We start from the raw sequence: 26,474 nt of genomic DNA, 5'->3' as shown, positions 1-26,474 counted from the left end.
CAAATTGCCACTTCCAAAACATGAAGGTCGCATGTTAGGCGACATTGTTTACGACCCAAATAATTCAAATAGAAAAGTCAATAAATGATATAAAACTATAAGTATCATTTATCAGTCCATGTTATCTTAAACCGATCGATATTAATTGCAAGCATGGAGCATGTTGGATTAGTCGTGGATCTACACGCACATAACTTTAGAATAATATATAAAGTTTCATATACGATATTATTAAATCTACAAAACGTTATAGTTAATTGCAAAAAACACAATTTGATAGGCCCAATAATTTATAGTTAATTGCAAAATGAATATTTTCGCTATAATAACTTGCTATAAATTCTCATCTTTGTTATCTGATGCACTTATGATTTGTAATACGAGAGATGTCACAGCGATGTTAGCGACGGGTGGTGGTGGTGACGGTAATGATGAAATTATTAATTTAAAAGCAATTAATGTAAATAAGTAAATGGTAATGTAGTTATTTTATGTGTTAATTAGTGTAGATTGTAAATAATTTTATCAGTAGTATTATAGGTATATTAGGTAGAAATATTTAAATCTCTATAATAAATAAAAGAGGTATATTAGATAGAAATCTAAATCTCATGAATAATATACATATTTGTTGTAAGAAAATAAAATAAAATTGAAAAATTGAAAAACTACTTATTTTAGCAACATAATTTGTCCATAAAATTATTATTTATTATTTATTTAGTAAAAAATAGAAAATATAAAAAATTAAAAATTAGGAAAAACTACTTTAGCAACATAATTTTTCCATAAAATTATTATTTAATATTTTTTATTCTCAAAATAGTATGTTATTAAGACATGTTATTTCTTTAAAAAAACATCTTTATGACTATACAATGATTAAAAATCTTTATATATAATAAAGAAGGATTGTTTTTTAAACTATTTTTAGAAACAATTATGATGTGGCATGTCTACAAATTTTTTCAAAATGTTTTTATTTTATTTATGATGTCATATCTAATTAATAAAATTTTAAAGATAAATAGCCCATTAAATATTTTTAAAATGTTTTATTTTATTTATGATGTCTACAAATTTATTCTTTTAGTAGAAAATAAAATGAATACTTTTTTATATAATATCATAAATGTCTTTTTATGTTTTATTAATGCAATAGGTACTAATATATATAATTATTGTGTTAATTAATTTAATATCTTCAAGTCGAGTTATAATATATCAATAACAAAAGTTATATAAATTATTTTATATTTTTATTGCTTTTAAAATTTTATTAAAAATATCCAGGTTGAAGTCGGACTGATTAACTAGTGAAACATTATTGCACAATGATTATTCAATGTGTTCGTGTGTTAACATGAGTCCTTAATTTAGTCTAATATTTTTATAAAAAATAAAGATCGTCTTAAGTTAAGAATCAATTTGATACGTAAACTTATAACTTTTTTAGAGAATAAAAGGTAATAAACTGAGTATAAAACTGGATTTACATTAAAGATCCCACATTTTTTTGCATTCACAAATTCATAATTTGCCCAGTCTAATTCATCTTTTAACTTGAGAAAATCTTCATTTATTTATAAAAGAAAGTTAAAATTACATCACAATTTTAACCTTCTTCTTTTTGGAATTTATAACAATAAATTTAGTTTGGAAATGAAACAATTGCCCTTAATAATTCCTCCTCCTCTAAAAAGAGTTATTAAAAATACTAATTTACACCATAAACCTTTGTATTATTAATTTACACTTAAACTCCAGTTAGCTAGAATATTTTTACTACAATATTTACATCAGGTACATTTATATGAAACTATAGCACTAGACACCGTCATAATCACTAACAGTCGTTTCCATCATCACCTGTCAGGCTGTCACCACTATGAGATCGCGGTTACTGTTATCATCGCGAGTACCATTTAGGGATGACAAACAAATCCATACCCGATAAGAAAACCCGATACCCAACATCATCAGACCGGGTTTGGATATGCAGGTCTAGGGCCGGATATGGGGATGATTTTAGTTTTGTTGTGTAAGTCCGGGTCCAAGTATGATTTTAGATGAAAACCCTTATACCCGAATCCCACCCGAATCCCACCCCGAACTCGTATACCCGACATGTTAAACATATTGTGTTATAATATCACTTCGTTATAAAGTCCTTTGGTTTCCCCTCCCATCTAAAACTTGCCTAACTGTTTAAAAATATTAATACTCGCATTTATTTATGCTGATTTGTTTTCGTGGGTATGTTCTTTAGCAGCACACAATACCAAAAAGATGACAAATTTCTAATCTTTTTTCAAAATCGAAACATGGGTTTGTTTTCATTTTCGTTATAACATTCATACACACAACATATGTATACACATACACACACATACACATACATATACATATAGATATATATATCTATTATTAAGTGAGTGTGAATCATGGGTTGTTTCTTTTGTTCTGGGGGAGACTCCAAATCACCAAAAACCAAGAAAAATCAATCACATCCTTCTTCTGGTATGTATATATGTATAATGCAATTAATGATTTTTTTTTTCTTCTCAAAATTGTATATTTTTGCAAGATCAATGGATGGGATTCTTGTTTTGGGAATTATTCTTATGATTTTTGTATGCCCTTATTGGAAATTATAAGTCTTGATGATTTTTTGATCCAATATGTGAATTCTTGATTAACATTGAGATGTGATTTAATGATTTATTTGTACTTGGTAATATTTAGGTAATCATTGTTTCCAATTGTTGGTCCTATTAATGTTTAATTAATAAACAAATAAACATATTATCTTTTGATTTTTTTTATATTTAGGAAATAGTTTGTTCCAAATGTTGGTCCTACTAATGTTCAACAACAACAATAGCTGAGTCTCGATCTCGTCGTAAGTGGGGTAAGGCGAGGTGTGATGTAGATCGTCTTACTAATGTTCAAAAAATTATAAAATAAAAAGTTTTGTTATCATTTTATTTTGTTGATAAATAGTAATGCTGTCATAATCGTTGTTTTCTTTCTCATTGATGTTGAAATTCTATTGTTTTTTAGTAAAAAGCATTGTTTTTGGTGTTTTATGTAATATTAGTGATTGAAGTTGGTTGAATATATTATTTAGATAAGTTCAAATTGGCTACATTAAATGAAGTAAAGAAGGACAATGCTCGAGAATGTGATCGGTCAGCGGGTGCCAATGAGTGTGATGATAAAACTAGTTCACCTAATAAGCAAGGAAACAAGAAAAGTAAAGCACGAACCTTTACATTTGCGCAGTTGGTCGCTGCCACAGATAATTTCACGGCTGAAAATTTCTTGGGTGAGGGTGGATTTGGAAAAGTATACAAAGGAAAATTAGAGGACAGTGATCAGGTTAGTGATTATTGATCATTCTAGAATTCTAACAAGATACATTTCTTATAAACGTATGTTTAATCGATGAGGAATCATTTGTGATTTTGTTGCAGATTGTTGCTATTAAGCAATTGGATCCTGATGGAGGTCAAGGGATGAGGGAGTTTGTGGTTGAAGTGTTGACTTTGAGCTTGGCTGATCACCCAAATCTGGTGAAACTGATTGGTTATTGTGCTGAAGCTGAGCAAAGGTTATTAGTTTATGAGTTCATGCCATTAGGTTCTTTGGAGGACCATTTGCATGGTATGTGCTCAAAGTGTAAACAAACATCCGCGCCTTTAGTTTTATAGGAGTCTCATTGACCCAATGACTAGTTCCCTATATCATTAGGATCACAAGCGTTTTTTGTAGATGCTCCTGATTGATCCTCATGATTCTTTTAACATTATTGTATACTTTGGAATGATTCAAGTCAAAAGCTACTTAATTTCCTACTATCATTTCTATAAACTAGTTCATGATGCTGTTTTATGTCTATGCTGAACACCATATGTCAAGAATTTGATTTTAATTTTAATTTTTCTTTTTTGATAATTGATATGATCAATCTGTATGATATAAGTCTGAGTGTTAAGTTGTATTTTTTGTGTCAGATCTACGTTCCAATAGGACTCGGCTTGATTGGAATACAAGAATGAAGATAGCAGCCAGTGCAGCCCGGGGATTAGCCTATTTGCATGACCAGATGAACCCACCGGTTATATATCGGGACTTGAAATGTTCCAACATCTTATTAGGTGAGGACTATCATGCTAAGCTGTCAGATTTTGGGTTGGCAAAGGTGGGCCCACTTGGTGAGGATACACATGTCTCGACCCGAGTGATGGGCACGTATGGTTACTGTGCCCCTGATTATGCAATGACTGGACAGCTTACCTTTAAGTCAGATATTTATAGCTTTGGGGTAGTACTCCTGGAGCTCATTACTGGGAGAAAAGCAATCGATAACACCAAACCGGCAGCAGAGCAAAATCTTGTTCCTTGGGTATGTTATCTTTCTCTTCAAAGTTTTGTCTTTCGGAAAAGAAAGAGTTGTTCATTTTTGTCAGTCAAATTTAAATATTTCTCTCTTTAGATATCAACATATAACTACAGCTGGATGAACAGAACATTTTATCATGTTACAATTTATTTCAGGCCCGACCATTGTTCAAAGACCGAAAGAAATTCTCTCAAATGGCAGACCCAGTTCTTGAGGGCGAATATCCTGTGAGGGGACTCTATCAAGCTCTAGCCATAGCAGCAATGTGTCTTCAAGAGCAACCCAACTTGAGACCACTTGTGGCTGATATAGTCACGGCTCTGAACTATCTTGCTTCTCAAATATATGATCCCCAGATTCACCCTGTTCAAAGTCCTTGGAGGGGTTCTCGTAAATCAAGATTAAGATATAATGATGAGAGGAATGCTAACCAGAATGAAGTCTAGTTTTGTTACTACAGGTTTTATGCTTGGTTTTTAAATGTTTAACTTATAAGGTACATAATACACATGGAGGAATGTCTCGTTTTTTTTAGTTTTCCCAGTTATTTTTGGATGTAAATGAGAATCATCGATGCGGCATATAATACAGAAGATGAGTTTTTTTGGTTGAAATGTATGACATGATTAGAAGATAAGTTTGGTAAGATGAGTTTCCCGTCTCTTCTATCCAGTATCTTTTTCATATTGAGTTAGAAGTTCAAATTGCCCGTAACTAGCAGATTTTAGCATTCTAGTTATGTGTCCATAGTTTTCAAGAGCTAAACCTCACTGTATTCTTTAGTAACTTCTCCTCCTCTCCTTTCCACCTTTTAAAAAATTTTAGGAATACGTTTTATTTTAAGATTTTTTTTAGAAGAAAAAGGGATGCAGTCGAGTTGGGTGGTGATTGGTACTGCCAACCAAGTTATGCATACATAAAATAATATGCGTCAATTTATATGATGTACAAATCACACACCCTTGACTTCTGATAAATGAAATTACCAGCATCTCGTGTTACTAACTGCCTGAATCCAACACCTTTTTCTTCTTTTTGGAAGTTCCAATCAACTAATCTAATACTACGTTGATTGCAAAAATAATTAGTTGTTGGTATAACTAGGGTGGAGCATGGGTCATAGACATGGCACAAAACAGCCACCAAAACCAGATTGTTTGGTTAAGTAAAACCTTAACCATTAAAGTCTGGTTAGTACTTAATCGTTACTGGGTATGTCTTGGGTCGGTTATTAGTTAACCATCGATTAATAATTATACATAAGTTAACTGACGAAAGACCAAAAGATAGGACAGGAAATCACGACTTCTCTTGGTAAAATAAAGGTGTTTGCAAACTGTGCTAAATTCAATCTTGTTAATAATTATACATAAGTTACTTGGTTTCCTTGATCTCCATAGCCAAGCTGAATTATTCGCTTGTTGAAATTCCATATATAGCCAACCATCGTTTAAGTGACTAGGTCAGTTAATTTGGTTTGGTACAATCAATTAGTTCAGGTCATGGTTCACTTAAATCGGTATTCTGCTCTCCAATAGGTATAACATGGCAGATACCCTTAAAAACATGAATAAGAAAATATGTATAGAATATCTATAATCATTCATAGAAGTACAATACAATGTCTTGTTTTCTTGCTCAAGTTTACAAAAAAATGGTACTCATAAAAACAAAACGAGGAACATAAACGACCCAGCAAGCTGCTAACATCATAAGTTCTTGTGATTTGTTTCACAGTATAAGTTGTTGACTAGGCACAGCAGCTGAAAGTATTTATATCTTGTGAAGTCAGGGCTTGTTTAAGACTGTTGGCATTGATTTTGGTCCCTTTTTGCCATTGAAATACATGATGGCATTACACATAATAAGGCTGTACACATAATAACCATGGAATATATATATACATAGTACTTTACACCTCGATGACCTCATTTTCTTCACAATGACCAACCCATAAGTACATAATTCCTTCCTTACTTGAAGGTAGAACTCTACAACAATCCTTTCTTGGTGCCTGCAAAAGATCAACAAAGAAACCAATTGGTCAAACCGGTGGAATTACAGATGATGCGTTGCCACTGTTGACTATGCTAATTTGCGTTTACCTAATATGGCGCTATAGTATCATTGACGTGGTGCTATTTAAGGATTAGGACGCTTTCTAATTGAAAGATTTTATAAAGTTTGAACTTTTGAAGAATTTTTCTAAAAAGTAACCCATTGAACAAAGTAACATGGTGTGTCAAGGTTCACAAGTATAAGATTGTAGATGTACCCGTTGCCAACGATTTGGATCTTCCCGCTTCAATACAACAACGGTATGGATTTTTGCAGGAGATTCCATCTTCCACGAGCACCGTGGGGATCGTTGTCTATGAATAGTATAGATCCCAATGATCTGCTTCCTAGCTTCGTCATACCATGTTGAATTCACATAGAACACAAAAGGCTTTTGACATGGGTGGCCTGAGATAGGCCGGGTATTGAATGCATACGCTGTAAAATCAAGAACTTTGTACCAGTTGATGAATGTTCGACTGGGAGTTTCAAGTTCTCTTGGAGAAAGTATTCCTCTTATGATTTGTACCGTGAAACCCCACGATACCAAGATGGACCATTTTCGTTTGTTGTCGTAGCAGATAGATTGCTGTATGAGACTGGCGGAATCAAATTTAGCAGATTCTAGTAAGTGCCTGAGGGATTTGACTCTGTCCATTCCAGGGAATATCGGGTCAACTACATCAAAGTGGTGCAGTGAGACTAATGGAGTCACTGGATGGCCTGACAGTAAACCCAAGAGGTTTCCATACAAATCATTCTGCAAAATCGCATTCATTCTATGTTAATAACTTACTGATGAGTCAAGCTGGTTCATGTCTTACATATAACACTTAAAATGGGCCAACTCAAATAATCTAGTTTAAAGTGTAACCGGCAAAATGGGTAAAACGGGTGAAACAGGTTTAAATTCACCCAAGCGCAACCTTCTAAATTAGCACATCATTCTGAACTATTACATGTTATTCTAGAAAATTTTACAATCATTATCAACACAGTAGTAGCTTATATGAAACATTTTAAAAGTAATATAGAACAGAAAGTCCAAAATTGTTTCCCATCCTGACCTGACCCGACCCGCTTCAAGTAATACAGTCTAAAACTGTTCGCTCGGGTCACTATACTCTATACCTTTATCTGAACCCGTTATCATGCCTACCCTTCTTACTCGATTCTAAACTAACAGTTTATTGAATGACACCTTAAAAACTTACTTGATGAAATCCGGGTTCTCTTGTGAGCGGGACATTAAGCTCAGCCATACACGCTTGCATTCTATCATCACTTCCATACAAACCAGGATACCTTTTAATACACCTATCTTGCATCTTTGCCAACTCTTTTACCAAAGGATAACTAATAGCAAATCCACCACCACCATATGCCATTGAATATGAAAAAAATATATTCTGAAAATGACTTTCAGATGAACTCCCAATATAGTAAAACTGCTTATGATCATACTTATTCAAAACTCTAACAATATTCTCCACAACAAAAACAGTGTCATCATCTCCCATTACAAACCAACGTACGTCTGGCATCCCTAACTTCAATGCTTCCGATACTATTCTTGATATACGAATCGCTGACCTATGACCTTGTCGGTTTGTGTATGGGAATTTTGAAGTGTCTTGTGAAATGTGGATATTGGGTAGGCTTTCGTTTGGTTTGATCTTTACTTTTTTGTCTAACCAAACCACCCCACGAGTCTCCCCTGGCCTCCACCATAGTTTAATGTATTCCTTTCTTGAGTCCCATAGTTTAGAGGATGCAGCAATGCAAAATGCAATATGTTTGAGCTCGGCGTCATAACCTGTTTTAGAAACATTGGTTTCCGAGAGTTTAACTAGGGTGGCGTTGGCCTCGTTGGTTTTAACGTTAGAATCTTGGCACTTGATATTGGCGGCGAAGTGTGAAGGGTAAATAAGAAGTTTGGAAGAGTATAGGAGGTAGAGCAAGAGAAGGAAAATTAAAAGCGACGGAAGGGATGACCGGATGGTGGTCGTGATGGCTGAAGGAGGGCGGTTTAGGGTAGGAGAAGAGGTCATTATAATCGCGGTAGTGGTTTTGGTAGGACACTGAAAGTGAGGTGGTGGAGTATGGTGGTTGCATGGTGCTCCGTTGTTGAAGCTTTGTTTTTTAGGGTGAATGACGTTTGTATGGACAAAATTGTTTTGTCAAAGAGTGATGTTCGGATCTTGATAAAGGCAAAGAACTGGTCAAGTTCCAAGGATATATACACCTTTACAATTACAATATATGTCTATAAAGTCTAAAGTACGATTTTATTTACTTTTTCGCCTGTTTCTTTCCTCAACTAAAACGATTTTTTTTTAAACTCAACCATTTCTTATGTTTGCCTTATAGAGTACTTAGCAGACATGCAACACGAAAATCACACGCTATACAAAGATCTTAGTCGATGGCTGATTAACCTATAGGTTGTCGTTAAGAACATATGTACAATATGAAATATCTGTCCTTGTGAGGAAAAAAAATTAACATTTGCAGTGGTTATGATAGTGTTTTATATACAAGTTTATTATTACTAAATTTCGTATTTATTATTTCAATTAAATAATATTATTTTACATGTTTCTGATGTCAAAAACAATTGTATTACAAAAGGGCCCAGAAAGATCACAAACCCTCTCAAATAAGTATACTTGTAAAACCATCTTTGTACTTCGAAATAATAACTGAGCTACTATCTATGTACATATCTAGTACATGTATAAATAATACCAAAAATAATACAGTTATTCCTCCAACAGTCCAACTGCAGCCTATGGATGCAATTCTTCACGTACCAAACTTTGTGTCTAATATGCATGCCTCTGTTTGATCAAAATTGTTCAATAGTTTTGCTCATTATCGGCTTAAGATAAAATGCCACTTGATAACTTTTCCAGCTTAAATGGAGGAACCCTGTAAACAAATATCATAAGAAACTGAGTCGCATTCAAAAGACTAGCATCTCAAAAAAAACATTAAGACACCAATTGCATGTCAAGAACATAGATTTGCACCGCTTGTGTTTTGTGGGTGTACCTTTGCTGAACTCCAATCATTCCTGTGCCTGTCTGCATTGGTATTCCCATGATAATACATTCAGTAACGCCTTCTATCTTGTCTACTCGCCCATTTACAGAAGCATTAAAAAGATGATCTGATGTCTTCTCAAACGAAGCCAACATCAGCACACTTTCTTTCATTTTCTGAATGCCAAATCTGGTGATCCCCAAAACTTCCCCCTATATAATGTTTAGTCCATTTGAACAAGTTAGCGTGTAAATTGCAGTCTTTAGCAACAAGATCATTACAAATATAACATAGAAACTAGATGTGGCAATGGCTTATACTTATGTAATTTTTTTCCCCTTTTGGGTGGCTGGGGTTGTTAATAGGTCAAAAAGTGTTGATTTTTGAATCCATGAAAATTTGATCCACCCACCCCCAATATCTATATCTATACTTCTATATAAATATTACAACCCACTGTTGAAAGTTATACAAATTCAGTATGTGAAATGAGAGATATACCCCTACAACTTAAATCTTAATTAATACTTACTTTATATATTTAGTCAAACTTTCCATTTCCACAATTAACTAACTTAAATATTTTTAATTTTATATATGAAAATCACAAATATGTCTTGCTAAAAAAAAATGAAAACGTAATTTCTAACCATTAGTGAGAAACAACATAAAAAGTCGTCGTTTGCAACCGGTAGAAAGTATTTACTCCCGCCGCATTGACGGACACTCTTCTAGTTTTTATAAATACTTAAACATGTGAGAGTATATGATATTAATTCAACAGCTAACTTGAATTTGGGTGACTTTAACTTGTTTGACCTGTTTGTCCATATCCTTTAAAGCCAATTATTATTTAACTGTAAAACCCATTACCGATATATAATAGGATACATCTAACAGCTGCATTACTAGCTACCGCTACATTCTTAACATTGCCCACTTTCTTTTAATTCCCTACCAGATCATTTTCCAGGTTTAACAAATTGTGGCTTTACTATTAACTAATATATACGAGGAATGTACCTTATATGTCATGACATCAGCTAAAAGCATCATATGTCGAATATCAATACTCATTCCATGACTTTCCATGGTATATTGGATCTCTTTAATAATGGACCTTCTTGCAGCTTCAATGCCAAGTGTGCTTTGTACTTCTAGAATATGATTACTTGTGGTTTCATGTCCATTAATTCCTTCCATGCCCATGACTGATTGGAGCCCCGTTCTAAAATTTTCACAATATTGCAATTATCAGCATATCATTAAAAGTAGTACGACAGTCCATAGAAGTCAATGATCAAGAAAGTAATTTCAGCTTGACAAAATAACTATAACATAGATCATGCCACTTGTTGAATAGCATTGATCACATGTGGTTGAACAGTGGTCACGCTTATTACTACGAGTTAAATACCTATATATCTTTAAAAAGGTGATGACTGATCATCTAGAATTGTTCTATGGACCAATATATCAGTAAAATGTAATATTACTAATGAGGAAAGAAATAATGCTGCTTTGTAACTTGTAAAATAGTATTTTTTGCATCTATTCTGCATCATCCTATAAACAAATTGTTCCATTCATTTTGGCAAGAGTATGATACTGTAGACTTACCCTTCCACGAGCAAGTTAAACTTGTCCTGCTCCTTCTTTTTGTTTATCACAGCACGTTCAATGGTACCAATGCCCTAGAAATAAATGATGTATACTTAGTTTTAGCTGGTCCACATTAGCATAAAGTCGAAGTTTTTTTTTATTTAACTCAAACCGTAATAGGGGTTGAAATACACTTTCAATGTTTCCTCACCTTCACTACAACTGTTGGAAGCCTATTCCTGAGCCAATGGAGATCAAAAGAAAGTTTATTTCTGTCATATACAGGCTTAATTTGAAGTTTTCTAGCATCCAATACAATGATATTCTGCATGAAGAGCAGATATTTTAGAAATAATGGAATGCATGGACATCTCGCAAATAAATATAGAGAACTTACAGCTTCCTTTAGTTTGATTTTAGGTGTCTTTAGTATTGACTCTTTTACGGTATATGCATCTATAGATAGTTGTAGGGCTTCGATTGTTTTCTTGTCAAGACTAATGACAATAGAAGCGGATCTTAATCCCAACACAAGCTTTACACTCTTTGCAACCTACATACATGGAAGAAAAATCAAGATCAATATTTCAAGAAATAGTACAGCATTTGTACAATATGAGGTGGTAATTTTGACAAATTTACTTGAGAATGATCTGTTTGGGATACACATTCTCTATAACTAGGGAAAATAGGCTAAATATAAAAACAGTTTAAACAGGAAGTTAAAGGGGAGGGATCAGTGAGTCGAAAGTCGCCAAAGTATATTTTAATTTATAAATTATAATACATCCTAAATAACTTTACTGAAAGAACCAGATTATTATAAAAATCATACAACCTTTTGCAATCATATTTGACACACCAGACGTCTATCTCCAATCCTTTACAAATGTCAGATTTTGTGAATGCAAGACCAAGCACTAACGAAACTTCAATTCGGAATTTGACCTTAATACATATGTATATATAATAACTTGTACGTAAATATCTAACCTGGCCCAAAAGAGTTCTTTCCATTTGGCCTTTTACCAGCTTGGCAAATGATAAATTATCATTAGATTTGAGCTTTGCAGTAATGACTGGAGTACTGATTTTCTTGGCTGCATTTAATATTTCCTTGATGCGGGGAACCCCAAGAGTGACATCTATCAAAGAGTTAAGTAGCATAGCACTCTATATGTACACAAGAATTCCAGAAGCATGATCAAAAATGCAAAATATATACTGTGATTAAATGAAATTTATAGAATGGATACTCATGCTCGCAACACCAGCAAAATGAAAGGTTTTCAATGTCATTTGTGTTCCTGGTTCTCCAATACTTTGAGCACCTATTGCACCGATGTTTGTTCCAGCATCAATCTTCTTTTGATGGTAACGAGAGATGCAAGTATTTAAGAAAACCTGTATAGTTGTGCAGATTATTACAGCACATGCAACAACCAAGTGAATTATTCTGAAGCTAAATATTAGGGTTCGGAAATCAGAATTACCAAAATAAATACAATCACTAGAGAGTGTTCATAAACTCAGCTCTAAAATCAAACAGATAGATAAAAATTATCTTATAATTCCAACTTTTTACTTCAGTATAACATATGAACGTTCCTAAGATTCAAATTTTAGCAATCAACGTTCGGACTAGCATATCTAATACCTGAAGCTGCTGACAGGTAATGCCAGATATGCTTTGAGCTACACTTTCTATAATTCCAGATTTTTCGTCATTAGGTTGTCCATCATGCATTTGAAGTGCTCTCGTTGTGACTTCTAGTGTCACGACATACTTTTCAAGAAATTGTTTTAGTTTCTTTCTGAAGTCCTCAGAGCAGCCCCCTTCTGGAGTCATATCATGCATTGAAAGACGCTCCTCAACCACTTCACGAATCTCTGAGGAAGACATGCCTTTATGTTGTCCAGCAGGACATGTAGCCTTTCACAAAACTCTTATTAGATATGAACTATATATGGCAAGATGTATGGATATTAAAGAAGTGAAGTCGGGGTCAAACCTTAGCTTTCATCAATAACCTATCAAAATTTAGAGGAAATCCCGCCTTTCCTTCCATTTCAGATGGGTCCCTTCCATCACCACCATAAGTAAACTGTACAATACATGCACTCGCATCCCTTACTGTGTTGTCATAGCAAACAGACAAGTCTTCTAATCCCTTGATAAGTTTTCGGGACATATAACCCGTGTCAGCTGTCTTAACCTGTCAATTTATAGAAGCAATCCAGCCATTAGAACACTGCTTCAACAGCATTACCCCATTAACAGGTCTGCTAACTTGAATCTTCAACATGTGCTAAAAGTGGCAATTTCGATTTTTGATCAATTCCTTATGAAATGGGTCGACTTAAGTGAAGTCTTATCTCTAAAGGGAAAGAAGTCAAAAGTGTAATATAAAAAGATAAGGTTACATGTAAACAGGTCATGTCACACAGGTCAAAAGTGGCCCAAACTGTTACTTTTTAATGGGTAAAGCACATCCATTATTTGAACTTGGAGATTATGTTAAATGAAATTGTATAAATTTTGTATAATATTAAAAATAATGATTTGCAATAAAAACAAAATATGACCGGAGAGTGTTTCAGATCTACCAACATGGCTTGCAACAAGATATACCAATTTTTGACCTTTTAGCTTGGCCCATCCATTTTGCCCTCTATCTTTCATACCCAATAGATTAATGAACATGTAATTTAGTTTAAAATTGAGCGTCAACATTGGACATGCTCTAAGCATGTCATGAACAGGCAACCAAATCAAATTACAAGTACAATCTTACAGCTGTATCCACAAGCCCTTCTCGCCCTCCCATCGTGTGGAAGAAAAACTCTGTAGCCCTTAAACCACTATAGAAAGAATTTGCTACGAATCCTTTTGCCTGCAATGAAGAAAAAGGGGAAGCGGCAGTTAAACCTTAAGAGCTGGCATCTTGTGGAACTGTTACTTTTTCAGTTAAGAGTGTGACCCTGTGGCCAATGAAACTTTAAAAGACCCCTAAAGACTACATGAAAGGAGAACATACAGCAGGGGTCTTTGACTTCCTCGGGAAATGGGGAAGACTTCGATCAATAAATCCATTTGGAGCACGTTGGCCTCCAACTGATTGCTGACCAACACACGCAATCATCTGACTGATATTGATAGGTGATCCTTTGGACCCACACTGAGACATAATTAAGGGGCTATTTCTCCAATGTAGTTTCTCCATACAAACCTGTTAAAATAATCATCATCAGTTCAAAGAAAGGGTGGTAATTTGGACCCATTTACTTGTGTTGTGTATGGGTTGATCTGGGTTATTATTAATCTGGAGAGTCAAAAGGGTAAAGTACTGAAAAGTAGCTTATAAGGAAACATGTAACTGGTCTTTTACAATCAAGTGATACCTGTTTAAATATTTCAAAGTCAACAAAACTACCAGAAAGGCAGTTTTGCAGACTACATGGACATTAAAACTAGAAAACTTTAATAGGTATGACAATATAATTTTGAATTTTTATCTATTCTATTTAGCATTATAAATAGAGTATAACACTTCAATAGATAGAACATTTAATACAAAAGTATAAGCCGATTGAGCATAATAAAAATTATAAATGTAAAAACTTGACTACGGACGAAGAGTTTGATAGTAAAAACACATATACATGAAGCATAAGCCCATTGCTTGTTCACTAAATAAAAAGATTGACAACAAAAACAGAGAGAAAAAAATGAATTATCATACTAATAGTAACAATAATATTTATAATAGCAATAATCATATTAATAACAATGATTATGATAACAATAATAGTAAAGTTATTACTATGTAAAACTGTAAGGATGAAGGTAAAGATGTACTATAGTTCAGCAAAAATCACACAATATTGGCATAAAACTTCTGCAAGAAGTGGAACGGTATCTTTTTTATATTGTATGTTCCCCTTATCAATTGGAAAATGAAATACTAGATTCATCCGTTCAAAATATATATATATATATATATATGTATATATATATAATTTTAAACTTATGTGCATCATCTTCAGTACATCATACTTAACTATTCATAAGGTTCTATAAGAAAGATCCCCTGCATAATTAGAAATTTTCATTTCTACGAATGTGTTTTCTTTGTTTTGGCCTTTGGGTAATATCTATGATTGTTGAGAATTAACTTTAGAGATTGCCTTCTTCAAAAAACATCAATGACTAAGAGAACAGTAGAGGGCACTGGAACAAATGGTTGTAAAGATTCGGAAGTTTGAAACAGATAATGAACAGATACAATCCTTAATCATTGGCAGTTGATGAAAACGCATAGCCCATTACCTTTCCAGTTTCATCTCTGATCTTATTTAAGACACCGGTGATCTCAGCTTCAAGTGTCTGGGCAGCATTACAACCTGGCTGTAACTTGAGCTTTCCTTTATTAAAATCGAGAATGAAATTATCACATTTGTTGTTCCCTTCAGAAATAATTCTATGAGTGTTGTCATTCAAATTATCCCCAGGTTGGACATCATCAATACCAATTGAGAATCCATGATTTCCTATCCAGCGAGCACTGCATCAAAATAATGTCAGCAGGTTCCATATAAAGAGACAGAACACATATCGTTTTATCAAAGGTCGTGATGATAAAAGTTGTGGAGATATTTTGAGTTGAAAAATCACAATAAAAACCAGCATACAATATACATACACAAAAATTAGTGATTATTCAGCCTTATTAGATTCACAAAATGAAGCCACATGGTAATAACAGCATACCTTAGTTTTGCTAAGCGGTTCATACAGGAAGCTGCGGCATGTGAATTGTAATCCCTGAGAAGAACCGAGTAAAGTCCATCCTTGTTGCCATTACCTATGCACATATAGAAGATAGATGCAGAAATACATTAAGTCATGCTTGCAACGAAGTGCTCCAAGCATCATCAAGAAAATAACATTTAAAGTTATATTTAAGAAAGAAAACAATATGATCAGATCTTTTCAGTTTTTTAACTCCATCAAACAAACATGAACATTACAAAGTACATGTCAAGGGAAGATCAACGATACTCGCATATTGTTAACTCAAGCTTCAGGCCTTCAGTATACAAAAGTACATTCTATTTTCTACCCACTACAAAATAACTAATTTACTTTGATGAACACTCTCTGCAAACAAACATTACACATAATGCGTAAGAAGGGCATTTGGGATAGTCCTCAGCACACTCACTAATAGAGCATCAAAAAGTTTTGTGAGTCCATCACTAGTTATGTGGTTGTGGTGATGACATACTTATCCGTTTCCATGGTATCAAGTAGAATACAGATCTAGAATCCTCAGTGTATTCCTTACATGCTTTTGAAATTAGCATGGTATTAGAAGTTCAACATATTTAAAAAAAAGTAACTTCATTAAGATAAATAAATAACACACATATATAGCAAGTTGCAATGGTTAAAAGCTCAACAGTATTCAGAAACTCCTTTCTTGTATTAGTGGCAGAGGCAGGGTATGTGCAGGTATGATTGGCAGAGATAAAGGAACCAACCTAAAGTGGCCTTCCCAAGTTGTCCACTAAGAAGTTCACTATTGTGGATGTAGATATAACCATCATTAGGGCACATTGTCTCGTAAGGCTTGTCCCTTTTTCCACTTGGCTTCGTGTAACTCTTTTCAGTAACAGTGAGATTCAGATAAACTTTCATATCTGCATGTGGGCGCAGCAGTACACTAAACAACTGTTTACCAGTCCAAAGCTCTATTGGCTGCAAGCAAAAAATAAGTCGATGTCAAACAACAGAAAAATATATGCAAATAAAGGTATACAGAATTCAAAATCATTATTCCACAACTAACAGCAATGAAAACTATATGGTGCAAATTCTCTCTTCTTACCTTAACTATAGCAGGAGTCGGTAAATCGAGAATATCCATCCCGTCACCCAGATAACAACACATAAGGGAAAATGAAGAACGGTCGTAGAATGTGTCCTTCCTTGTTATAAGAAAGGAAGACGTCAAAAAATCTTGTGTGGATGCAACCAAAATCTCCCCATTCTTTGGCGTGCATAAATTGTTTTGCACCTGCATTAAGGTTTTAAGCAGCAATATGAATTATACAAAAATCTAGTAGAATATATTGAACCCATTTTTGGATAGGGAATCTGGTACCTTCACTTAAAGTCAATCATGGACATGGAGCATTACATTACATTATAAAACAAGAAGCAACAACAGCCTGATGATAAATACCACCTCTAGCTATTGGGACTTTAACAAGGAAATTATCTCTATAGTATTTGACCGGAAGTAGTTATGTGTTAACTAGATTTTAGTCCATGTATACACACAGTTAGGTTAAAGTAGCGGCATTAGAATATTTAGAATTAGTTTTATGTATAGTGGTATTTTAGACATGCAGATACATCCTTCAATTATAAAAGTCTCCACTTTCTATCAGGTATATAGTTAAATAAGAATTGTGGTATTTTATGCATAGGATGTTTTCCCCATTATTTTATTCCTATAATCAATCCTATTTAATGGTAGATTTGCACTCATGCTTCGCACTTCACACCATATTGTTACCAAATGGAACTAGTGAGACAGTTTTTGAACAAATAAACGTATAAAAACCTCCGCCTGTCATTTAGTTCCTTCTTTTATATTTAAATTGGAGTAAAATAACTCAGTTACAACGCACAGTAGCCGATGCAAATTGCAAATAAGCCGTCATATCTAACAGTGTATAAGTTCAACTTGAAAGAGATAACATGTTAACATTTTTATTGTTCCAAGGCACGTCATGATTGAGGTGTAACTTTTCTAAAACTATGAAATGCAGATCGGAGACAGTGCCTGATATATTATGCATAACAATTGATATTTTAAACCTAAATAGCAAGAGAAGAGGTTCATAGAGATAATTACCCCCATTAGCAGAAGAGCCTCTGTCCTAGCTTCTTCTGTTTGAGGAACATGCATATTCATCTCATCACCATCAAAGTCGGCATTGTAGGGATTACAAACAGATTCATTGAATCTCAAAGTGCGCCATGGCATAATCCTTGCCTAAATATACCAAAAGAAAAAACACTTCGCTAATGAGATAGTTAAGTCGCAACGTTTATTGCATAGAAGTTTCATCACCCTCACCCTGTGACTCATGATTGACATGCGATGCAAACTGGGTTGCCTATTAAAGAGAACAACATCGCCATCAATTAAATGGCGGTCAACTATGTCACCACATTTCAACTCATCAGCCAAACGCTTCCTGGCATTGATACTCAACGACCTAGCAGAAGTACACTTTATAAAACTATGTTCATTTATCATAACTAAAAAGATTTCAGCACCGATAATACTTACATCATGGTACCATCTGGCTTTCTGATATGCTTTGCACCAGGGTATTTTAAAGTTCCGTTACACACAGCCTGTCTCAATCTCTCCATATTGTGATGTGAAACACGCTCAGGGTAAGTCAAAATCCGTGCCATTAAGATAGGAATCGCAACCTGGACCAAGCATTTCATCCAAAAGAATTAGAGGTTGTAAATTGCTAATGGGGTTGGGGGTTGGGGACAGGTCTAAATGTGCTCCACTTAGAGCGGCTATGTGAATTGGGGCCCGGGTAGAACTAGTGTCTATATTTTGTCCCTTAATTTCTTAAATTCAATAATATATTTAATGTATTATATATATTTAAGAGAACTGTGTTTCTGAAGTACTAATATTTTTAGATTGAACGATTTAAGAGGTCTTTTGATCCGCTCCCATTTGACATGTTTGATTTTTAACCATGTTTTCAAAGTTTAGCCATCTGCAAGTTAGAGGTGCGCATTAACCCACTTCCAGGTAGATGGGTTAAATTTGGCAAAACTCCAAAAGAATTCAATACTTTAATACAAGTATTCGAGATCAGAAACATTAAACAAAAGAGGCATGTGTCCACACAGATGATGATATACAGAAGAGAAATGAAGAAGCAAGCAAAAGAGGCCGGACCTCTGTAATCTTTAGATTGGGGTCGGGAGAGATAACGGTCCTGCCAGTATACTCAACACGCTTCCCTGACAAATTCCCACGAAAACGTCCTTGTTTTCCTTTCATGCGCTGAACAAGACCACTTATTGGTTTCGGTTGTTTCTGAAATCTAGCAAAATCAGGTGGAACACGAACATCACTGTTTATATATTGTGCAACCGAAAGCTGCAGATGTTCCCAGGGTTCCTACAAGAACATCATCATAAGAAATAGCTTAGTCAAAAGTCTAGTTCATCTGCTTTAACTCTTCATAACAGGGTATAATTATAGAAAACATATGTTGGAGAAGATGCAATATTGATAATATGTAGTCCTAGGTAAAATAGCATCTATGTTCGGCTTAAGGTTTGGAAATGCAGCAAGTAGTATCCTGTCCAGATTGGAAGTTCCATTTCAAGCAAAACTTGGCATCAACAAATATATTTTTATTTGACAAGATTAATAAGAATTAATAAAGCTACGAACAAATGCATACCAGGCCTTTGATAGCAAAACTTGTATCTGTTAACATCTGGTGAACAGAAGCATTAAATTCTATAATTTTTCCCAGTCTCTGGGTAACATCATTCTCATTGCTGCAAGATACAGGATCAACTCATTAGTGGAGGTACAACTCCAAATGATACAAACCCCATACATTGAAATACAGAAATTGACAATTTTCTTCTCAATGTTCAAGCGTATTGACTGTCATTTTACAACAATAATTTAAAGAACGCCTGTTTACATGGTTAACTAGATAAGCAAACAAAATGCAAACTGATTAATTAGAACTCAATTTAAGGTGCAGCTTTGACATCAAATATCAAGTGCTGAAATGTGAAATCTTAGACTGAGTTAAGATAACTCATCATTCAACTTTGTGATTTTCAATTGCTTCATATGGAGAGATAAAAAATGTAATTGCGGGCACCCACACTTGATGTGAGAGGATATAAAGATCAGACTCAGAAAATAAGAACAGAATGAAGATAAAGATCATACAAACTGGCCCTACATAGCTGATTCACTACAAAATTGGACCGATTAAAAGGTGAAACCACGTATAAGAACATTGGAACAAAACAGATAACGAAAGAAGAACTATATATCAAATATATTAAAAAAAAAAAAAAAACTAAAAAAATATGTACAATCCCTCCGCACCAACTTCCAACATATAAGACCATTTGTTGTTTTTCTTTTTTTCCTTTCAGGCTCATTCAATTTGCTAAAGAGAATGAACTTTAGAAGTGGAAGAGCTGACTTTTCATTAAGAGATTATAGTATAACACACCAAAAAATCCTTCATATATAATAAACAAAGATGCCCAATAGCTAAAGCAGAGACAACTTATACAAGAACATATCAATAATATAATAAGGAGATGCAGAATAGCTAGGCCGGATAAAACTTGGCTTTGTGAGATCACAACCCTTTAGTCAGGGTAAACTTAGTTTCGTTTAATAATGGACAATTAAACTATATAGGAAGAGGCAGAGCTACATCCATCACCAGAGGTAGGATAAAATGAAATGAAGGCTTTGTAACCTTGCATTAAAAATAATAAACACGACATAACAATAAACAAATAAAATATCTCAGATATAGTAAGAAAGCTTTGGTTAGAGTTCACCTGGTGGTCCCCCCGTCAACTTTGACAGAAGGACGGATAGGTAGTGGAGGAACAGGAATGGTTGATATAATAAGTTTCTCAGGTCTATCAGCAAGATAGAGCAGATCACAGTCCTGTAACAGAAAAATATATGTATATATATATGAGTGTGAAACGACTCAGAAGTAACCTTCCACGTATATATGAACAGCACAGCATATCACCAAATAGTTAACATATGGTCGATAACAGTGGATATACTTGACATTTTAATAAGATAAAGAACAGCAACTTGTGTGCTAAAAATAAATATCTTAACTAATAAAGTAACATTTTGGTGGCTCAAACCCTACTCAACCAAAAATTGAAGAACCAAGCTCAATCAACTGTTGAACCCTCGTATAAAATAATAATGTGAATTCCGTTTAGAAGTCAGAACTGAACTTACTCTAGGGCCACCGACTTTAAAATAAAAGTTAAGTACTTAACAAACTCTACCTGTTTAATAAATTGAATCCAACTCATAGTGGAAAAAATATATTTGATACACAACCTCATGCACACGCAGTTAAAATTTGATACAATTTACATATATCATTATATCAATAATATAATGTTTCTAAAGAAGCAGCAAATAATTGCAAATAGATTATATATATATATATTTCTGTGTGCCTTTGTTATGTTAGGTTAAACCGTTAAAATATCATTTGATATAGCATCATCATCCTTTCAAATAGGGACACCATTTATGAGATGAAACACTGATTCCAGTTGAGTTCAGTAGCTCATGGCAGTAATGCAGGTGGCAAGGATGGTGTCAGCCGAAAAATGAATGCTGGCACTACACATGCAACTTTCCAAAACAAACAAACAAAATTTAGTAATAGTTGAAAGTGAAGGTTTTCACATTTAATCACATTACTTATAGTTAGAGTGACAAAATATATACAAATAATCGCCACTTGAAGCCAAAAAAAAAAAAATACAACTAAGACAAAGACTTTGAGACTTTTACTTGCAAGAACAACAAAAGCTTGCATTTAATTTTATTTCTACATTTTTTAGTTCTTTTTCTACTGTCCTCTGTTTCCTATGTTCATGGCTCTTTCGGTTTTTTGTCTTCCTTGATTTTATATTTTCTTTTATTTAATATTATTTGTTTTCTATCATATACCCCCTTTTAGAGTTTATCTTTTACATGTAGGCTCTATGTTTCTGTTTCATTAATATTTGGTAAGGAGAGAGTGGAGGTCAACTAGTGCCATATAACATAAAGACTATACCATATCCAGCATCTTCTTAAAAAGTTTAAGAACTTTGTCAGGGTTTAACATAGAAGACATGTTAACAGGTGTCCTCTTCTCCTTCATGTTAGAAATAGCATCATCAGACTCCTTTAAAGTATTAGCTTGAACTTTGCTACGATCATGTATCACTCCCACAGTTCCAACAGCTCTTTTCACTATACCTGAAATGTTTAATCAATATTAAGATACCGATAAAGGAAATTCACTTAAAAAGTTTCAGCATCTGCAACCTAATCTCCATTATGGAGTCGAGTTCATATTCTCTTACAACCTACGTAAATCTTTAACAATTCAATATATTTCAAAGCAACATATGACAAATAGAACATAAAGACTAAACATATTACATATGGATGTTTTTTAATAAGTAATTACCCTAGTGTGTAGAAAGAATTGGAGAGTGGAGACTTAGGAGTTAGGACAAATACTGAAAACATGCCCAGCTACATATATGCTTACCCTACAACAAGATATTATACCAAACCAGATACGAACCAATGTGCTTATTTTAACTTAAGATCTTATAATCAACCCAGGAAAGATTCCTACATTAAACCAAAATGATGCCCTATACCTACATTATTGTACCTTGGGAGGTCACGGCTACCTGAAAACAGCAAGGTCACTATAGTTGCAGTGCAAGCTAACTAACATGCCAAAGGAACCAAAATTTGTAAAACAAGTCTAAACCACCATCAAACTCGTATTCTTTTTCTGCAAAATGTGTAATTATCAAGAGAGAGATCGCCTTTTAGCTTACATTAAATTTCTTAAGGAACTATGGTACAGTCGTGTTGATGTTTACAATGGATTTTACATTACTTGTATGAATAGATAGAAAAAATCAACAAACTGCACTGCACTGCACTAGGGAAAAATTATTGACTTTTTGGTATATGTGAATACAGATCAAAAACTTAGAAAAGATTAAAGATAGGGTAAGTGTTGAACCATTTATATAACCACATCTGGAGCATGTCACCGCCTTCTTACTACTTGCCATAGCAGTGCACCTTTTAACTACCTTTTTAAAGTTGTCATTCTTCCTCAAATGATCTTTTTGAGTTCTCATCTTCTTTAAGTAGTCGAGTCGTTCGTCCTCCACCAATAATATGCGGGAACAAAACTGAAAGGGAAACACAAATGGAAAGATGAAGGGTAAAGGGTAAAGAAAGAAAATGACGAAAACAATGTCAAATACACGAACAGCAGTGTGATCGAGCCGAACCAACTTGCGGGCCGCTCAAAACTGACTCAAAAGAATATTAAAAATCGAATCAATATAAATCAAGCCGCGAGTAGACTTTCGAGTCAGTCTCCAGCAGTAATATACCCAAACCGTAAAGCTCGCAGGGCTTATCAGCCATAGATTCCCTGAACTTTCTTTTAAAAGATGCATATCCCCACACAACTAAAAGCAAATACAAAGCAAAGCCACAATACCTTGCATATGCACTTCAAAATGTCCACAATGTGAGATAGATATCCCACATTGAAAACCGGCAGCTCAAGTGCCAAGTAACCAAAATGACCAGGACAAGTATCGAAAGACCCATGACAAGTCTCACATGTGCCTTGCTTGTGTGGAGGACCCTGAAATATGAAAATAGATGCTTTCATAACTTCAAAGACAAGTAACATAGTAAGTCTAGATACTACAGCAAACCAAGCAAGCACCAAGCCATGTAGCATAAGTTGGGATGTAAAGATATACCAATACAATTTCAGATCCAATAAATATTTCAGCTAATAAAAAAAACATTCAAATGTTCAGAAGAATAAGATATGTAGAGGAGCCACTTGGTCAGCCCTTGTACAAAAATCTTTTTTATCATGTGCCTCGCAAACAAATGTTACGATAGTAATGTGTGTAATAGCCATCTTATGATCACTAAAGGGGATATCTTACGGAAGTCGAGTGTTTTTAAATGTAACTACCTTCACCCCAAATACCATCGTATGTAACTTACTTCATATATTCGATGACTTCTTCATCATTACTTTTTGCTACTGTAAAAGTCAAATAAGTTGTCATGTCATCGAAAGCAACATTTAGTCACCAGTTTAGTACAATATCATATCTCTCCTACTTTAAAACACTACTATCGACAACAAACCCCAGATCCAACACACTAAAAAGTAGTACTACAGAATCACAATTCAAAATAAACAGCATAAAATCTTCAAAAAAAATTTAAAAAATTTGTTTACCATGTGTGGATCTAACAAGCCATGAGGAACGGGTCTTTTATCTTCTTGACTAACGTAATAAACTGAACGATTCACTTGAACTTCGCCCATTTTAAGTATATCCTCATCAGAAAACGTCGAAAACTGAATACTCTTACTGCATTAATTTTCATATCCAAGAAACAAATACAAGTTAGCAATACTAAAACATATCGTACATCGAAAATAACCGCTTCCTAAAAATAAGGATATACATTACATTTATGTATGTATACACAATTTATTCTAAACATAAAATTAATACGTTCATACATAAAAATAACGATATGTATTCAGTTACAATTCTTCTATGCCTGTATGATATATATATATATATATATATGGTAACACTCCGGTGAGAACAGGTCTAAAATAAGAATGGTGAGAACACTTAAAAACATCATTTTGATGCATTAAAAGTCCATAAAACTAACATAGTGCATAACTAATTGTCATTATTTAAGTGTTTAGCAACACATTGATCCGTCAAAATCGAAAAAATCACATTTTTTGTTGGATGCATCATTTTGATGAATATGCATCCAAGATGGATGCATAAAACAAAAAACATGATTTTCTCGATTTTGATAGACCAATGTGTTGTTAAACACTTAGATAATGATAATTAGTTATACACTATGTTAGTTTTATAGGCTTATAATGCATCAAAATTTAGTTTTTAAGTGTTCTCACCGTGTTCTTATTTTAAGACCGTTCTTATTTGATTGTCCCCCTATATAGTATAACTACTTATCTTATAAAGCAAATAACATTTTCAACTTTCAGCTTTCAACAATTCATCAAAAACACATTATATCGTCACCACCGCTGCTACCGTCACCACCACCAATCGCCACCGCCATTACATCGCCACCAACGCACCCACCTCCACCACTGCCCTACCGCAGCATGCCACCACCACCCATCACCGCCACCGCCATTGCATAGCCGTGTGTTCTAGTTATTACACTATAAAGCATTTGTTCTCTAAAAAATTTTCAACTAAGTAGTTGATAACCCTAAAATACCCCTCCTGTTTGTTCATTAATTTAGACATCTTCACCTAACATACTTATAATACCCTTAAAGACATTATTTATAACATACATCCCTCAAACTTTAAAATAACTATATCACTTCCTTTTACATCAATCACTTTTACATTGATACCAACAAACGCCGTCGCCGCCACCACCACCACCAACCAGTGGCAGAGCTAGGTGGTGGCAGGGTGTCCATGGCAACCCCACAATTTCTATAAAACTCTATTTTTCTAGTATTATTTTCATATATTTTTCTAGTTTAAAGGCAATTGACATTCCCAGACTGGTATAATTTAATTTTGTATTCTTATTTCACATTCGTTAGTATCATGAAAACTGTTCGGCAACCCAGGTTGAAAATCCTGGCTCCGCCACTGCCACCAATGTTGCCTCGTCGCCAAACCGCCGCATCGCACAGGCATTTGTCTATATATATATATATATATATATATAGCAAAATCATTAAAAATGAAATAGTTAATTTATTGAAAATTACTTACATTCTTCGGGGACGAACATCTTCAATATAAGGCTGTTTAGTAAATGAAATTACTGACTTCGTGTTTTGGTCTGCTGCTCCTCTGTAATTTCTGTTCATTATTATAAATTAATAAAAATGATCGGAAATTTAGGAGAGTGATTAGGGTTTTTAGGGTTTATGATTTCTTCATCAGCAACGGGGTTTGCATATTTCTTTCTGGTTTAATATTATTATTTTATTATTTTGTTTTGAGTTAAATATTTAATTTAGGGAACGGCTGAAAGAAAAATTAGATAGGCCAGTTGGTCAAAGTTGACAAATGTTTTGGTTTTAGAGATCATGGTTTCGAAGCCCAGTTTTTATTATTTTTTTTTTAATTAAGTGCTATTTTGGGGTTTTTTTTTAAAGAGATTAAATGCTGGAGTATTAGTTAAGTTAGTTTTTTTTTTTTTTTTTACTACTATTTCTGAAGCATTTTTAATGTTGCTTAATTTTATTTTGTTATGGTCTCTATTGGAATAATTTTGTTTGATCATGTGATCGTGTCTAAAACATTCTTAGTATATATTTATATATTTTAATATAAAAAGGTAATCATAATAAGGCTTTAAGAATCTACTAAAGACAAGAAAGGAATGAGTAATAAGAAGAACCACCTTCT

General features: G+C 33.9%; 3 protein-coding genes across 3 annotated transcripts; 1 reads left to right on the top strand and 2 right to left on the bottom strand.

Moving 5' to 3' along the window:
• Nucleotides 1–2,369: 2,369 nt before the first annotated feature.
• Nucleotides 2,370–5,051, top strand: LOC122608512 (probable serine/threonine-protein kinase PBL7). The gene is made up of 5 exons (XM_043781616.1): nucleotides 2,370–2,520; nucleotides 3,131–3,381; nucleotides 3,477–3,666; nucleotides 4,017–4,408; nucleotides 4,561–5,051. The coding sequence occupies exons 1-5, from the start codon at nucleotides 2,445–2,447 to the stop codon at nucleotides 4,849–4,851; spliced, it is 1,200 nt and encodes a 399-aa protein (XP_043637551.1). The 5' UTR covers nucleotides 2,370–2,444; the 3' UTR covers nucleotides 4,852–5,051.
• A 1,088-nt stretch (nucleotides 5,052–6,139) lies between these two features.
• LOC122608510 lies at nucleotides 6,140–8,515 on the bottom strand. The gene is made up of 3 exons (XM_043781615.1): nucleotides 7,678–8,515; nucleotides 6,681–7,223; nucleotides 6,140–6,419 (listed from the first exon to the last, which is right to left on the bottom strand). The coding sequence occupies exons 1-3, from the start codon at nucleotides 8,512–8,514 to the stop codon at nucleotides 6,318–6,320; spliced, it is 1,482 nt and encodes a 493-aa protein (XP_043637550.1). The 5' UTR covers nucleotide 8,515; the 3' UTR covers nucleotides 6,140–6,317.
• A 493-nt stretch (nucleotides 8,516–9,008) lies between these two features.
• Nucleotides 9,009–26,004, bottom strand: LOC122607667 (DNA-directed RNA polymerase III subunit 1-like). The gene is made up of 27 exons (XM_043780686.1): nucleotides 25,833–26,004; nucleotides 24,272–24,407; nucleotides 23,504–23,653; nucleotides 23,012–23,186; nucleotides 22,037–22,221; nucleotides 20,772–20,884; nucleotides 19,631–19,730; nucleotides 19,117–19,341; nucleotides 18,478–18,626; nucleotides 18,262–18,403; nucleotides 18,037–18,177; nucleotides 17,002–17,190; nucleotides 16,655–16,871; nucleotides 15,882–15,975; nucleotides 15,441–15,675; nucleotides 14,149–14,340; nucleotides 13,906–14,004; nucleotides 13,123–13,326; nucleotides 12,768–13,043; nucleotides 12,367–12,514; nucleotides 12,104–12,255; nucleotides 11,508–11,663; nucleotides 11,322–11,435; nucleotides 11,129–11,202; nucleotides 10,532–10,736; nucleotides 9,518–9,720; nucleotides 9,009–9,394 (listed from the first exon to the last, which is right to left on the bottom strand). The coding sequence occupies exons 1-27, from the start codon at nucleotides 25,928–25,930 to the stop codon at nucleotides 9,346–9,348; spliced, it is 4,221 nt and encodes a 1,406-aa protein (XP_043636621.1). The 5' UTR covers nucleotides 25,931–26,004; the 3' UTR covers nucleotides 9,009–9,345.
• Between the last annotated feature and the right edge of the window lie 470 nt (nucleotides 26,005–26,474).

Source organism: Erigeron canadensis, chromosome 7 (assembly GCF_010389155.1).
Source record: "Erigeron canadensis isolate Cc75 chromosome 7, C_canadensis_v1, whole genome shotgun sequence".
Taxonomy (NCBI): Eukaryota; Viridiplantae; Streptophyta; class Magnoliopsida; order Asterales; family Asteraceae; genus Erigeron; species Erigeron canadensis.
Note: the sequence above shows the minus strand (reverse complement) of the source record. Positions and strands in the feature narration are given on the sequence as shown.

Coding starts and splice junctions, on each gene's coding strand:
- LOC122608512 (XM_043781616.1), top strand. CDS start 2,445: ATGGGTTGTTTCTTTTGTTCTGGGGGAGACTCCAAATCACCAAAAACC. Junction 2,521..3,130: donor TCAATCACATCCTTCTTCTG/GTATGTATATAT, acceptor TATATTATTTAG/ATAAGTTCAAATTGGCTACA. Junction 4,409..4,560: donor AGCAAAATCTTGTTCCTTGG/GTATGTTATCTT, acceptor AATTTATTTCAG/GCCCGACCATTGTTCAAAGA.
- LOC122608510 (XM_043781615.1), bottom strand. CDS start 8,514: ATGACCTCTTCTCCTACCCTAAACCGCCCTCCTTCAGCCATCACGACC. Junction 7,224..7,677: donor GAGAACCCGGATTTCATCAA/GTAAGTTTTTAA, acceptor GCGATTTTGCAG/AATGATTTGTATGGAAACCT. Junction 6,420..6,680: donor ATCCAAATCGTTGGCAACGG/GTACATCTACAA, acceptor GATCTTTTGCAG/GCACCAAGAAAGGATTGTTG.
- LOC122607667 (XM_043780686.1), bottom strand. CDS start 25,930: ATGAACAGAAATTACAGAGGAGCAGCAGACCAAAACACGAAGTCAGTA. Junction 20,885..22,036: donor TTAAGAAGATGCTGGATATG/GTATAGTCTTTA, acceptor TTTCTGTTACAG/GACTGTGATCTGCTCTATCT. Junction 11,664..12,103: donor AAAGAACTCTTTTGGGCCAG/GTTAGATATTTA, acceptor CCATGTATGTAG/GTTGCAAAGAGTGTAAAGCT.